Source organism: Marmota monax, unplaced genomic scaffold, assembly GCF_021218885.2.
Source record: "Marmota monax isolate L192 unplaced genomic scaffold, Marmota_monax_Labrador192_F-V1.1 WCK01_AAM20220418_F8-fsc00086, whole genome shotgun sequence".
NCBI lineage: Eukaryota > Metazoa > Chordata > Mammalia > Rodentia > Sciuridae > Marmota > Marmota monax.
In genome coordinates, this window is record NW_026693086.1 from 4,850,728 (window position 1) to 4,867,568 (window position 16,841).

At 40.9% G+C, this 16,841-nt stretch overlaps 1 protein-coding gene across 7 annotated transcripts in view; it reads right to left on the reverse strand.

The window, feature by feature from the left end:
• Xpo6 (exportin 6) overlaps window positions 1-16,841 on the reverse strand; it is a 103,636-nt gene that overhangs the window by 67,569 nt on the left and 19,226 nt on the right. For 5 of the 7 annotated variants that reach the window (XM_046454385.2, XM_058582641.1, XM_046454387.2 and 2 more), the window contains 3 exons: window positions 4,875-4,965; window positions 1,765-1,877; window positions 812-1,009 (listed from right to left, as the gene is read on the reverse strand). In XM_046454385.2, the coding sequence (XP_046310341.1) occupies window positions 812-1,009; window positions 1,765-1,877; window positions 4,875-4,965 (402 nt within the window). Of the gene's footprint in view, window positions 1-811; window positions 1,010-1,764; window positions 1,878-3,593; window positions 3,730-4,874; window positions 4,966-16,841 lie in introns of those variants that run through there. The other 2 variants (XM_046454388.2, XM_058582642.1) reach the window with 2 other exon arrangements.

Sequence of the window (16,841 nt, forward strand, 5' to 3'; positions counted from 1 at the left end):
CCACCTATTCCCTAACAGCTTCCAACCCTGCCTATAACCACACCTCTCTCCTAAACCCCAGATCTTCATTTCCTAGATATCACACAGAAAAAAAAAAAAAAAAATGCACCTTTTTTTGTTGTTTTATTTAAAATACACAAATCTTACATGTACTTTCTGTCAAACAGAAGTTACCATCTTCTACCCAAAACTATTCCCTTTCCTTCATTCTTGGCCTGGAAAACCTTGCCAGACTCCAACAGCTGCCTTACAGGTCCCCTTCCCTCTTGCCTCCCCTCTATGCGAGCATCATCATTCCAATGTGAAAATGTGTCTTTTTTTCCCCTCTCATCACCTCCCAAGAAAGTACTATGAATTAAACATGGAAACCCCACCACGGCCTCCCCAGCTCACCCCTAAGCCCAGCAACACTGAGCCTATGTGCCCTGACAGCTCTGCACTCTGCGTGTGCTTGTACTATAGTAAGTACACCGTTGTCAATGGTTAACTGTTCACACAGCTATTTTCCCACTAATTTCAGAAACTACAGAAGCCCTCATCTTCACACCCCAACACCTACAATAACTCACAGACTGAACCCAATTTCACCAGAGGTTAACAAAGTGGTGGGGTTTCTTCCCCATTCCTCCATTACAGAAAGTGACGACATGTCTCAGGAATATAAAGTTAAGTGAATGCAATAATCCTGCAATAACCTCAGGACTTAAGTCCCATGTCACTGATCTTAAAACAGTGTTCCTCAAGGGAAAGAAACAATAACTTCTGCAAACAAATAATTGACAGGATAAATTTTCCTCAGGAATATCCTCACCTGTAAAATATTAGTAAAAAAGTCATGGTAGAACATGGGCCAATCCTGACGTCCTATATCAACAATAACTTTGCAGAGTTTGTTCCGGATAAAGTAAGGTAAGGTTTTATGGTGAGCCAAAAGGAGTTTGGGCAGGCAGCTGCGGATTTCCATCTTATCCTGAGATGGGACCCCAAGCCACATTTTATTGATCAGATTCTGAAAAACAAACATACATCTTTTAAATTAATGATCTACATGCAAAAATAACTAGTTCACTTCCAAAAAAATCCTAATGGTTTGAAGCATTTGGCAAAAAGAGCAACAAAAATATTAAAATCCTATGATATAACAACCACATTCCTAGGAAAACCTGCTAAATAATCTAATAAAAACAAAAGGCTGTAATATGTACAAAAAATTTTCTATTATACCATTGACTCTAATGGCCACCCAAAAATAATGACAATTAAACCACTGTTCAAAACTAGCGATGAATAATGGTACAACCATCTCTGAGAATATAACATGGTGGCGGTGGCAGGCAGATAGCTTAACTAACATGATTATTACATTTTTTAAGTGCACTGGAAGAAAGTTAATATAAAATGAAACCTTTGTGGCGGGGGATAATGATATTGGGGGCCTCATTTCTCCTCTAATAACATTCTTCTCTAGTTATTTTTCTCTTTTAAATAATAATAGGGAGGGGAAAGGTACATGTCATTAAACACAACTTAGCTCAACAATATATATAGTCAACCACCCATCTGATCTGTCTGGTGTCAAGGACAGAAAGGTGCCTAAGAACACCAGGTATCTAGACAGAAGCAGTGTGTGGGACAAAGTCCCTGGGCTGAGTTCCCACTGCTCCTAGTCACCTGGTACATTAAAGCTAAAGTCTAGTCCCAATAACATGGCAAAGTGACTACAGCAAACATTTCAGAAAAGTGTGAAATTATCTGACAACTTACCTCAAAAACCGTTAAACTGTACATCATTACATAGTCATTCCTCGTGCTGGAGAGAAAATAGAGGCAGAATCTCCAGGCTCCTATTTGCTGGGCAAAGTTATTAAGAAGCTCCTCTGGAAAAGTTAAAAAGCAACAAAAGAAAGTTTATAAAAACACATGCAATTAACAGAAGGCTGGGCTTTTTTATTTTTTTTAGTGTGCTTCTTCATTTAAATGGCATCAAAAACAACCACAAAACCCAGCTAATTCTCAAGATAGAACAGATGATGCAATATTTTACTGACTCTGCGGTAACCATCAATGCAGTGTTCTCAGCCATCAAAAAGCCAGTAACTTTACTGTGAATTCTTTTTGAGGTACAGAAATTCTCACTGTTAAAGTTCTTACTTAAGCTCAGCTGTAGATGGCAAGTCATAAGACTGTCATTTCACCTTCTTAAAAATGATGGCTTACTTGTTTCCTCACATTTGAGCTATTATGGATTTCCCAACCACTCCTCTATAAATCTTCAGTAAAGTCTACATTGTTCACATGCTCATACAAAATGAGGAGGAAAAAAAGATTAAGACCTTACAAAGATGACAGAAAAAAAAATTTAAGTGAATTCAAGTTGGCTAACTCTCTTTATTCGGGTCAGTTTTATTTTTTAAAAAATCACACACACACACACACACACAAAAAAAAAAAAATCTGAGAGTTAACAATCATGAGAGCTGCCAGGAGCAGCGTGTCCACACACTGAATCAGTTGGCAATGGTTCTCCTGCTTAGGCTATTGCCAGCATCAGCCAAAATCCACAAGACAGCAAGCACTGGGAGACTTTCACCATGTTTCTAGACATGCTGCCCCTCAGTCACCTTGACCTGCTGCACAGGCAGTGAAATATAACCCAAAAAGGCCCCAATGCTGAGATTCTAGGAAGCCTGTGGAAAGGCAGAACGCTTTCCAATCCTAAACGCACTGCTCTGCTAGTCCCCGACCATCTAGGCTAAATGCAATAAGGCAGTCTCATTAAAAACTCCGTAAAAGGAAACGGACGCCTGTCCTACTAACTGAGCAGAAGTCTCTATGAATCCCAGAGGTGAAGTCAAATCAGACAGAATGAGCTGTGGCTGTACCCGAGGCACAGATCCTGCCACAAATTTACTGAGTCTGACCCCAAGCGAGTCAGTGCTCCTTGATGCTTCCATTTCCTACACTGTTAAAAGAACCAGATGCCCTCTCAAGGTCCCCTCTAACAGCTCTGTCACCCTCTAGGCACTAGTAACTCGCCTTTGCTGGAGGAAGGGGAAGCCCTTTTAAGAAAAGACTTCCTTCCTTTCTCCCACCTTGCTAGGAATAGAGCCTTTAGATCCTAAGACAACAGAAAAGAAGCAAATGGCTATAGCCCACACACTCAACGCTACAAAGACTGGGTACAAAGAGAACTGAAAGAAGACATGCCCACTGTGTAGAGCCAAACCTCCGGATTCCCCTCAGACTCCATTTAATTAGACACTGGAGCATCTGGTTATTTAGACCAATTTTAAAATCAAATTCAAACATGAACATGTTATAGAAGGTTACACTTTTAATTCATGAGTACACAAGGTGAGCAACATTTAATTTGCAAACCAAAATTTTTAAAAAAGAGCATTTCAATCATAAGCTTTAAAAAAAAAAAAAACCTTCAAAGAAATGAGAATCTGGAATACAGTAAACTAATGTGAGGGAAAGTTCCTCCTCCTCCTTTGGTAAAAATCCCAGCTCGTATTTTCACTGAAAGTGTAAGGCATTTGGTAGCATAAAACTAGCCAGTGGTCCACTTAGCAGCAAGAGGGTCTGCCCACCTGGATAAGAGCAATCAGAGAAGCAAGAGGGGCAGAGCAGGTGGGGCTCAGTATGTCAGTGACTCCTTCTTCATAAATGCTCTGATGATGCACAGCGTACTCCCTCAGGAAGAAAGACATGCAGGGGGCAGGCCCAAAAGACACCTTCAAGTTTAAAACTGAAAGAGAAGCAGCATCTCCTCAGGAGCCAATGTGATGTTTAAAACATGTGCAGGGGAAATGGGAGGCAGCCAGAGGTCTTCTGGCCACCTGGAAAAATCTGAACCACAAATGAGCTCTGTGCCAAAGATGGACTCAACCATGAGATTTAATTGGCCAAAATGATTACAGAAACCAATGAAGACAGGGCCTAGGAGTCACAGAAAGAGACCTCCAAGGAGGTGGAAGCAATGAATACAAGATTAGTACAAAGCAGACACCCAAGAGAAAAGCCTGCAGGTTTGGACAGAGAAAAGCATTTTCTATTCAATTTACTGAAAATTTGGGGGGAAAAAGACTATTCCAGCACCACAATACAGCATGCCCCTAATGCAGAATCTGACACTTGAATGCAGTTTCTATTGCATAGTATGCTTTAATTAATATTGTTTGTGTGAATGAATATAAAAATCAAAAGTGGGTTCCAGAACATGCTGAGGCCCCAGAAGACTTGAAGTGATTACACCTACATCTCTTTGTTGTTTGAAGCCCTTAGTTCCTAAAAATTTGCAGAATGAAAAAGATAATAGCAGAGATAAGAAAAAGCTGAAGCCCCCAAAGCAATACCAGGTAAGGGATTCAGATCAGACCTGTGCCTACAAAACATGTTTCACACTTCAGTGAATTCTCACGTTTATTTTAATCAACAGCTGCAGGCTTCTTATAAAAGTTCAACAACATTGTTGAAATTAGGAATAAAGTGGGAGAGAAGTTTTACACTTGACCAATGGAAAAAAAATCCATTGACGCCTGGCTTGGTGGTGCACACCTATAATCCCAACAACTCCGGAGGCAGAAGTATCACAAGTTCAAGGCCAGCATCAGCAACTTAGTGAGACCCTATCTCAAAAAATAAAAAGGGTTGGGGATGTTTCTCAGCCATAGAGAACCCACAAAAAAGAAAAAGAAAATCCTTCACTATGCCCTTATAGCTAGGTTTGCAGACCTCACCAGCCACACAAGAGAATCAGAGAAAAAGAGAAATGATTCAAGGGAAAAGAAGCAGGCTTGAGCAGCCAAGGCACCAACTCCTTCCTCCCCACTTATTGTAAACAATTCCTCACAGCACAACACTTCACTTACCTATCTCACGTTTTCTTTCATTGGTTGTACAATCATGGAAAAATTCTGTCATCAAACTTTCCAGTGCCCTGAGGGAGGCTTCTTCAGATGCCTGACAAAAGAATTTGAAAAAACATCAATAAACTATATCTTCAGTTCTACTGTTCTCATTTCCTTCCAGATCACACTCAATAGCAAGAGCAATTTACTTCCTCAAAACATTTGGGTTCAACATTCTTCAAATATGTGGTACAAGCCAGAAAAATTAAAGGGAATTTCCCAGCTGGCTTGAAACACAAGTTTTTGTATCCTCTAGTAATTCATGCTACTGTGTAATTTTTAATTATTTATGTTAAAGAAAAGGGAACAAATAAGTCAATTCTGGAATGAAGAAAATCAACAGTCCCTGACTCTGCCTGAATAGGCAGATTGAAGAGATTCAGGGAGACTTGGAGACTCTCCTTCCACAATATACTTGCTCCATGTCTGAATCATCACCTATTTTGATTCACAGGAATTGTTTTGCACTGCCTCATGGATCCCTGGGGTTACTAAAGATGCTTCAGGAGTCATGCATACAGACAGTTCTCAATCTTGCATGAGCAGCCAACGGAGAGCAGGTGCATGCAGCTCAGAGCCAAGCTGAGCAGAGACCACACCTCCAAACCACAGACCCACAGAGAACCAGACTCCCAGAACTCCCCAGGCTGAGAAAGGAGAAGGTACCGAGGCCCCCAGTGCTCATCCTCTCCCTCTTCCATATGGAGTCCCCAAAACCCACTTCCTTTTCACTGATAAGTAGGAGGACAAACAGCTGTTGCAGCAATGAACTTGAGTCAAAACTTCACACACCTGTTTGCAAAACAGTGAGCACTCTCAGACCAGGATCCTTGTTGGCGTTAACCTACCCCTGAGGGGATCAAGAGCCTAAGGCATTACTGATTTTTGAATTATGTCTTAATTCCTTTCTTCATATCCCTTCCTCCCCCAGAGGCCCTCTATTAACCCCAGAGTGAGAGCTGACTATAAAAACTGCATTTTAAAACAACAGGCCCACATTCAAATGTGTTCCATGTCAAACTGTATTAGAAAGGCCTCCAACTAGTAGCTTACTTTAGTAGAGACTGAGGACAATCACCAGCACTTCCCAGGATGAGTACCAATTAAGAAACTAACCCAGGCTTGCACAAGCACATCCACATCAACTAGTACATACAAGTTCACGACCTAGAGCATGGGCCATGTTTAAGCAGTGCCAGGCACAGCTGTCCCCCTCAGACTATCCACAGTGTGATGGCTACACAATGACAACTGAACTCCAACCTGCTGAGTACTGAATTATCGCAGAGTTCAAGCACTTGTGAGTTTGAGGAACTTTATAGTTATGATAAGCTTTGCTTACGTGTCCAAACTACAAGTCCAGGTACCAGGCGGTGAGCCTGCTGTAATCCCAGTCACCCTAGATGAGAGTCCCAAAGAACCAACTCTGTCTCCATCCCTAGTCCTACCTACTCCACATTCCCTGTCCCAATCCAAACAGCTAAGGAAAATGAAAAGACAAAAGCACACATAAGGGGGCTGGGGTGGAGGGGTAGAGTGTCTGCCGAGAATGCCTGAGGCCCAGGGTTCCATTCCAGTACTGCCAAAAAAAAAAAAAAGTACATGTAAGGATTACAGATGGTTACAGAGAAAAGGAAACGCCAGAACCTAATCCAGCAGCATCACCAGGTACTTCCCAGCAGGAGCCGTGGGCTAATACCTGACTCACAGGATGTTATGAGGATCAAATGAGGTGATCCACATAAAACTACTACATAAACTGTAAGGAATTGTCTTAACTAGTAGTTAGTTATAGCTGCTCTCATTTTCACTTGGTCCTAGATTCAAAATGAAACAGACCAAGGCAAGACCAATGCAGAGCAGAGGAGGTCGGGCCTAGCAGAGACTCATGGGGCTTCATCCCAAACCTATTTATTGGGTTTTTCAATCAGATTTCAAAATGAAACTATTTAAATTTAGAGGGGGTTAAAAAAAAAAAAAAGAGGCTGAGACCTTGCCAAAGTTATACAATCAGAGCCAAGGACAAGAACAAAGAAAAAAGGATGTGTTCAAGACCTGCGAACAGCTGAAGGATCCTGCAGAATGCCCTCCCGCCCTTGGCAAGAAGGCCACTGGAACCTCTGCCAGCTGTTTCAATCAAGTGGTGAAGCCAGAATCCAGACTATGTGGGTTAAGGAATTAATGGCAAGTGAGGAACTGGTAACACTCCATAAATCACTGTACTTTCAAGTTGTGAAAGGGACAAAGAATCTAAAACAAAATCAAGTGACACTGTGTGGTAGAAGAGAAGACTTCAATTCTCAAAGCCTATTCACTTTATCTTCTACACTACACTAATTCGTTTATGAAGAACATTCATGATCCAATTTTATCTGACTGCTTCCCATCATGGGCTAGGGATTTATGCCTCTTGTATTGACAAAATAAAGATAGATTAGTTTAAAACTCGGTGAGGGGGCTAGGGATGTAGCTCAGGGGTACAGTGCTTGTCTAGCAGGCATGAAGCCCCAAGTTTAATTCTCACCATACAAAAAAATAAAACTAAGTGAGATACATTCACATGCAAAAAAAAAAAAAAAGTCAAATTATAGATACAAAATGTGAAAAGGAAAGCAATAAAGTTTTTATAGTATCTCCATGATTCAGGGGCAGGAAATATTTTTTCTCTTCCCAAAGATAGAGCATGAAACAAAGGAACAGATTGATAAACTGGAATAATCATCAGATGGCACAGTATAGAGTTCAGAGAGAGCTACAAAATGGAAAAGGATATTTGCAATATAGTAAGTGACAGAGAACCTATATCAGTTTGTAAAGTAACTCATACAAATCAATATGAAAAACACAAAGGCTTTTTTAGATAGGCAAATAGGTACTTAAGAAAGAAGATAATCAAAAGACCTATGAGGGGACTGGGGTTGTGGCTCAGCGGTGGAGCGCTCGCCTAGCACATGTGAGGGGCTGGGTTCGATCTTCAGCACCACATAAAAATAAACAAGTAAAATAAAGGTATTGTGTTCAACTACACCTAAAAAAAAAAAAAAATTAAAAAAAAAGACCTATGAGTAACTGTTCAACCTCATTAATTATCAAGGAACTACAAGTAAAAACTAGCTAGTGCCACACATCTAGTATAATGGTTAAAATTAAAAAGACTGATAATAACAAGTGCTGGTGAGAATGCCAGGCACCTGGAACATGCATGCACACCACTGGTGGAAGCATAAACTGTACAATCGCTGTGGAAAACTGATGGTTAATCATATGCATATCTTATAGCCCTGCAATTCTACTCCTTGATAATAACGAACAAAAATCTGTGCATGGATAAGAAAAAGAAGGTACACACATGTTCAGCACCATTACACCAATACCCAAAAGAACCCAACTGTATACCACTAGTGAAATGGATAAACTTTTTTATTTATACAGAAGAATATACATAAATGAATGACTCTAATTGCAACAACATGCAAAAATCTCACATATACTACTTAAAGAGTAACCAAAACACACCCTTCCATTATTGATTTTATATTAAAAAGAAGCAAAAAACTATGGTGTTATTATCAGAACAGTGGTGACTTTTGGAGAAGGACTTCAGAATTCTAGTAATATTCTATTTCTTGATCTAAGTGTTAATTATATTAATTATACAAGGCTCATCGTTTTGCCTTATAATTTCTGCACTTCTCTGTATGTACTATACTTCAATATTTAAAACTATGTTATACTTATTTTTAAAATTTAGATTGGCATTTTTAGACTGAGTTTAAAACTGTCTTCCTTCCACTAGCACAACTATTCAAAGCAATTTGGGGACTACATGCAGATAAGACTTCTGGTACCGTCACCTGTTTACGTTCTGCGCCACCAGAGAAGCAATAGAAGATATTAGCACCCCCTTTGCCTATGCATCCCAGAGGACTACATGGCTCACTCACCTCAATAGCAAATGGCATACATACTTACATCCCTGGCCCCGATGATGAGGTAAGTTTGGCTCAAAATATACTCCTGGACAGCTAAGACAAACTCAAAGTTTTCTGTTCCAGAAACAGTTAAAACCTACAAAGCTGATAAGCTTTCAACAGCCTGCCTTGATTTTTATCTGCTCCTTTTATTGCTGTTCATGGGTCAGCAGTTCAGAGACCTGTGCGACTGGCTCATTTATTAAGAGACTACTAAGTCAACCAAGACTCAAAATCAACTCATAAAAGAAAACTTGAGACAAGGGAAAAGGTCACATAATTTGGAATATTCTCGGATTCTTCATATTCTCTATGCCCACAACAAATGCCATCAGGCCTGATGACTCTTCACACTGTTTCTTAAATCTGTATCTTCTCTCTCGTCCCTATTTCTACCAAGCCCTACTTACCTCCTGCCTAGATTACTGTACCTTCTTTTACCTGGTCACACTGATACCAGCTTTTCCAATTCCAATCCAATCTGTACTTCACTACCAGATGAATTCTCCCATATATGACGTCCTACCCCAACTATTCTAAACTAGCTTGGTCCCTGACTTCAAAGAACTGGAGCTTGCCTGAGAGGGGAAAGCAGAACCTGTAAGTGAAAAACAGAATGTGATGGTTAGCATCCTATAGTAGAGGCACACAGATCACAGCCTCAGAGCCCAGAGTGCACACTAACTGAGGGAAAGCTCCACAGGGGTGGCAGCTACCTTAAGTCTTGAAGAATGCAGAGTTTACTAAGAGGAGAGTGTACTGCCTGGCTCCACATCACTCCCCATAGGAAACCATCACTCCATCTGAACTCACTGGTCTCAGAAGTAAATGTCTACTCCCATCCTGTACCTGCTCATAGGTCTGCAATTCATAGTTCGACCTTCATGAAATTTATGACAAAGATTACAGCATGAACCCATTCATTCTTTGTCTTGTAATCAATATCACACTTTTTAAAAAAAATTTTTTAGATGTTGATGAACCTATGTTTATTCGTTTATTTATATGTGGAGCTGAAAATCAGACCCAGTGCCTCACACATGCTAGGCAAGCGCTCTACCACTGAGTCACAACCCCAGCCCCAAGTACCATAGACTTTTGCCCATGCTACTGTTCTTTGGTCATTTCCAATGACAAAACACTAAAGAAAGCAGCCTCAGAGGACAAGTTCCTAGAGCTCCAACCCAAACGCACCTCAGTGTTGGCCTATTTTTTTAACCTGTCACTTTTTCCTTTTGTGCACATTTGGGAATAACAAAAGCACTGGGTTCTTCTGAGGATTAAATAATCTCCATATAGTGGCCAGCACTGTTACTGCCTCATAGATGCTACATTTCTCTATCTAATCACAACATAGCTATCTGCAAAGAGAATGCATAATATCCTTGTATTTTCTACAACATCCAGCGAAGACTGGTCTCATATGGATCAAATTCAGGAGAGTAAAAGGAACAAGAAGACTGCTAGTATGGCTTTCAGCATCTAAGGAATATCTGTAATTCCTCCATATTTAAGATGCATGTGATTATCTATTTAATTAACCCCTAGCCAGGCACAGTGGTACCTGTACTCTCAGCTGCTCAGGAGGCTGAGACAGAAAGATTACCAGTTCCAGGCCAGCCTCAGCAACTTAGCATAGCTCCAAGTAACTTATTGAGACCCTGTCTTAAAATAAAAAGGCTGAAGATGTAATTCAATGGTAAAGTGCCCCTGAATTCAATCCTTAGAAACTTAAAAAAAAAAAAAATTCTGGGTTGGGGTTGGGCTTGTAGCTCAGTGGTAGAGCACTTGCCTGGCATGTGTGAGGCACTGGGTTTGATCCTCAGCACCACATAAAAATAAACAAATAAATAAATAAAGATATTGTGTCTACATACAAAAAAAAAAAAAAAATTCCCCATTAAGGGCTCTGATCATAATGACCTTTGCTCAAAGTCAATCTGTTTTGAAAAGTAAGAAATTGCTAAAATTTTTCTTAAAAGACACTAAGCTGAAGGTGGATAACAATGATACTTTTGTCTGTTAAGATAAAGATAAGACACCTAGAAGACAGTTTTCTCAAACCCTGAATAAACCTCTACAGCACAACTATATTAAAAAAAATTACCTTTCTTGGAAGGAAGAGGCAGTACTGATGAAGAACCCAGGCCCCACACACAGGTTAGGTCCCCTCCCTGCCTTTCCTTTCTTTGAGCCAGAGACTTGCCATGTTGCCCAGGCTGGTCTCAAACTTTAAAGATCTTCCTGCCAAAGACTCCCAAGTTGCTGGGATTACAGGCATGCACTTTTAAAAGTTTTTCTCACTTTCTGCTACATCTTGTATATCCTACTACAAAGTGCATTATACAGGTGTCCTGTATTCAGGTTCATGGCCTCCTTGATACCAAACCTCAACAAAATGGGCTAGCATCCCACAGTCCCTTTCAAACAAGATCCTCAAACATATGCCCATCCTGTGGTATGCCTGGAACAAGTTTATTTCTCTATTTGCTTGTATATAAAGAATGCTTCTGAGAAAATGGATTCTACGCTAGCTGCTAGCCAAGGTATAAAAGCATGCAAAACCTACCTGGTGTGTTACAACAGATGCCATTAGCAAAGAAATTTGATCTCTTGTAAACTCTCCCTGAAAGCTAACAGGATTATCATAGATGTTTAAACTCTCTAATGAGCACTCTCATTCTTCCCTAAGCCTTTCACCACCGCAAAGAACACAGGGGAAAATCTCTTTGGCCTATTGTAGGCCTGCAGATAAATATGAGATGAGATACTAAACTCAAAGTAACCCACGTGGTAATCAATGTGAGTGTTGTCTACCTAACCCCCTCCTGAAGTCATGCTGCTCAAAAAGCTAGAAAATAGCAAAGGACAGGAAGGAAAGCCCCGCTGGGAGAGCACCGTTCAGAACAAGGTTTCTTCCTCCCATTTTCCCGCTTCCCCATCACTGCTCTTTTGTGTCTCAGCCTGCAGGTACTTTCCTTTAAAAACACAAACTAAACACAGGCCCACAAGCAGGAATCTCACTGTACTTCTTCATAAGCAAATGGGTGGGGCCAGCTGACCCTTCTGAAGTCCAGCAGTCAGAAGTGGCAGTGCTGAAACCTGAGGTCCTGAACGACTCCCTCAAAGACAGAGGTTGTGAGGAGAGCACTCCCACACAAGCCCACCCATGCGGTGTGGCAGTCCTTTGCCCTAGCCTGTCTGTGACAGAGGAGTGAGGGCTGGTGAAACAGAGGATACTGAGGTACCAATATGCACTGATGGTATTAACTCTAAAAATTTAGGCACAGGGTTTGCAGGGAAAATATCTTCTGATACCATAGATACTGCACAGTATCTTTATGTAGAGACTTAATATTTATTACACTTGGGCTGCATCCAAACATAATTCTAGTCATTAAAGGGCACTTTTCTGCTTGAGACTAAAACTCCCATAAAGCTGATCAATGGTAGAACATTCCTCCAGTACTTCTTGGGTTTGTACAAACTGCCAAGTCAGATTCTGTCTCCTTCAAGAACAAAAAGGGACTTGATTATTTCTGAGGACCATGAGTGAGATGCTGGGTGACTGCCAGGCATCTGAGCTAGCAAGTTCAACTGGTCCCACTGTGGGAGTGATAAGGTGGAGGCATCTACTCTGTCCCCATGGGGACCAATCAGAAGAAACATCCTTGTAGACAGAGGATAGTACATTTTATGCTGGGAAAACTTATCTATGTACTACTGAATGCATAAGAACAAGGGTCACCAAGCAGCTACCAAGTATAGGTACACCAGTTTCAAAATTTTAAAACAAATCTAAAAACCAAAGGGTCTTGACAAATAAATGCAACATCTGATCCTTGACTGGCCCCTGTACTGAAAAGGGGAAACAATTCTATGAAGGACATAATTACGCCAACTGACAAAAGTGGACTACAGATGGTAGATAAAAGTACTGAAGCAATAAATTGATTTGTAAGTATAAATGGCAATATAAAAAAAGTATCCTTATTATAAAACAAAGGAAACAGGGCAAAATGTTAACAGTGAATGAGGGGTGTTTCTGTTTGTTTGATTTAGTTTGGGGTTTTTTGTAGTGCTAGGAATGGAACCCAGGGTCTTGGACCACTGAACCATTCCCCAACTCTAAAAGGTTTTTTAAAATTTCATCAATTGAGCCAGGCACAGTGACACACATCTGTAATCCCACTGGCTTGGGGGCTGAAGCAGGAAGATCACAAGTTCAAAGCCAGCCTCAGCAACTTAGAGTGCAATAAAATATTTTTTTTAAAAGGGTGGGGTGCTGGGGCTGGGCGCGGTGGTAATCCCTCCCAGTGGCTCAGGAGGTTGAGAGAGGAGGACTGCTAGTTCAAATCCAGCATTGGCAAAATCAAGGCACTAAGCAAATCAGGGAGACCCTGTCTCTAAATAAAATACAAAATAGGGCTAGGGATGTATCTCAGTGGTTGAGTGCCCTGAGTTCAATCCCTGGTACCAAAAGAAAAGGAGTGGAGGTTGGGGATGTGGCTCAGTGGTTAAGTGCCCCTAGTACCGCCCCCCCCCCAAAAAAAATCTATTGGACTGCCATCTTCCACCTTGCTCCTTCCTCACTACTACTCCAAGCTGGCTTTGCAAACAGTAAAGAGGGTAAGAAAGTGATAAAAGCAGAGAGTATTCTTCTTGTCTCTCAGATTCCAAGCGTATTTTCATCCACTATTTTTGAAAAGAACGCTATATAGACATTAAAAAATTTTGCATCTAGTAGTTGGGCAACAACCATATTCACAGGGAGCTAGAATACATATATTTTTTTACTTATTTTACATTCCAGACAGCTTTAATTAGACAGCCAAAAAAGTAAATGATAAAAATATTTATTCTACAGGAACATAATGAGTAATACAGCAGAGAACAGGCTCTCTCTTCACCATCCCATCTGCTTCTCTTTCCCAGGTACATATCCCAGGAGGATAAGTGTTTGTATGCCTAGTCAATTAAATTCCAAAGACCTATACTGAGTACATTAACACAGGCATGCTACCAAGAAATTCTACAACAGGATCAGAGAATCTTGTGACAAAAATAAACCTCAAAGAACAGCAAGTCGAACGTGCTTTACCAGTAAGGAAAATAAGTCTCAGGCCAGAGTATCTTGCCCAAAGTCTCCTGTTATTGGTCAAGTCAAGACATGGAGGCCAGCAAAGCTCCTTCCAGTGATGGTTCCCCATCCCTTGAACAGTGATGGTTCTGCTCCCATGGGTTTTAAAGATAACAAGTGAGTTGGCATCGGATGAAATCAGGTGATGATGAGTATGATGCTGCTAGACCACTATAAAATCATGCTGCAAATCTAAAATCATGATCAACACTACTGCTCATGTGTAAATAATTTCATTGCAGTTGCTGTTACCACCTGTCCTAAGTCTCTTTTGTCAAACGCATATCACCTCATCCTAAATTATTATCAAACAGATCTAGCATTTTAAATACCAATTAAAATATATTTAATGTCGGATGAAACCTCCAGACTGTTTAACAGACTGTTGGGAACTGGGGGAGCAGAATCACTTTCTTTCTCCCCTCCAGGATGTATCAAGAAACCAAGTGCAGATCAAAGCTGAATGTCCCTATTACTCACAAAGCCACAATGCCTCCTCCTTACCATTCTGAACTGGTTTTACCACCCCATACCCCTTGGCCAGGCAAAAATACAGCTGGTTCTGACCACAACAGGGAGGACAGGCTTCTCTTAAGGGATACGCAGGTGAGACATTTCAAGCAGGTGAGACAGTTTCTAAGTCCGAAACTACGCAGTGTTCTGATGCAGTGACTTTACACCTGGCAGATGTAAGCCAACGTGTCACACTGTCCCCAGTGCACCAATCATTCCTGTAGAAAGGAAGAAACAAAGAGGATGGAGACAGGGCAGAGGAGAACTGCTCCAATCCTGCTCCCACCTGGGGTACAAACAACCCGCCCCTGAATGTAAACCAAAGCAAGAATGAGGGAACCTAGAAAGGGTGCCCACCACATGAGCAAGGAGAAAACTTACAGGAACAGTGCACCTCCAAGAGAGGAACACAGCCCGGCATGGCAGGCAGAGAAAGGACCAGGCTAGAGCCAGTCCTGCCTGACTCCACTGAGGACAGCCTGTATAAAACTTTAGGCAAACCCTGAAAGCTCCTGTAGCACCCTGGGCATTAAATGTGATCAGGTGTGTACAATGTGTATGGTTTTAAAGCACTATAAGAGCCATCTCTCATAACACGTTTCCTTGCACAAACTCCACGTATGCACTTGCTTTTAAAAAATCAAAGTCCATTAGACAGTCACCAACTTTTCCCTCTGAATATGCCTAACACAACCCTAATATTTCAATTTTTAATTGCTGTTCAGCCACATTTTCGAAGGTTCTCAAAGGCTCATAACCAATGACCAAGCAGTATCTCATGCAAGAGATAGGAGCCCATAGGAGCAGCTGCTGAGGGCATTACATTCTACCGGAAGTGTGAGGGTGCTGCACAAGCAGAGATCTGTCTAATAGGAAGTGACTCTTCCTGGCCAGGGGATGATACTCCTCCCATCACCACAGATGATCACTAGCCACAAAGTGAGAAGTCTGCTTAGCAACTCTCTAACCAGGAACTCGTGTGCTCTGGGTTCCACACAGTACTACCAATCAATGCAATTTTTCTCATTAAAACTATGATTTTAAAAATAGCTATAACGTATACAATATAGAAAACTATTGCAAACAAAAATAAAAAATGGGCCGGGAACATAGCTCAGTGGGAGAGTGCTTCCCTAGCATACACAGGGCCTGGGTTCAATCCCCAGCACCATCACCAAAAAAATATATATATCTCACCAAAATACACCAAAAGAAAAAAAATTGTAATAAAAAAAGAAAACTATATTGCAATGCTGGGCTATACACTGTTCCTTCCCCATCCCACTTGTGATTCCCAAACGGCTATGGCAGCTGAAAAGCAGATGGTGACTTTTTTTAGGGGTGGTGGAGGTACACAGGAGGAAGAAAACAAGTACTTACTTCACTTGTGTCCTGTTACCCTGCCAAAAACCTTGGCCCTGCTAGCATTCTAGATAATGGAAAGATAGCCCTACACGCAGTTTTCTGTCAACCTCCAATTCCCAGCAGGACAAGCATAATTAGCATGGGAGAGAGGCATGGATCATCTTTTCCACAGTTCTCAAACAACCCTGCTAGAATATGGGGGCAAGGAGAAGTAAAAATAAAGTTGTTGTGTTTTTTTTAAGTAAAAATTGTTATTTTAAAATAAGGATTTAACCCTAACACCCTATACAGTAATGACATGATGAGCAAACTACTTAACCACTCTGAGCCTTAAGTTTCTTATTTGCAAAATGAACTTACAACAGCACATCCCTTCACCAGGTAGTTGTGAGAACTAAATGACACCCTAACCATAAACAAAACTACATCACTACCTTCACTACACATATCATGGGTGACTCAATGAGCTTTTAAAAAAGAAACCAAATAAACAAAAATCCCACATAATAAACCAACCAAATGCTCAGAAAGTTCCAATAATACCAAATGCTTTCACTTTCATTTTTATATGGATCATATACAAATGTGCTGCAAACAAAGTATGAGACAATGATACCACATGCCCTGCGGGCCTCCATTTGTGCTCGAGACAGGAAGGGTTTGGGAACAGATCCATAATTCCAGCAGCAAAAGCTGCATTTTTGTTTGTTTTTTAAAGAAATGTATTGCCCAGAGTTCCACCATTTAAAACAGACTCAGAGACTCTGCTTAATTACTATGACCCCAAAATGCCTGTACTCCCAAGCCCAGCACCTGTGACATCTCCAAGAAACCCTATGGGCCTACAGAGCACAGAAACCCTTGCTCTTGGGTTCAATCCCCAGCAAAAAAAAAAAAGAAAAGAAAAGAAAAAATAATCCCTTAGCTAATACCACCTGT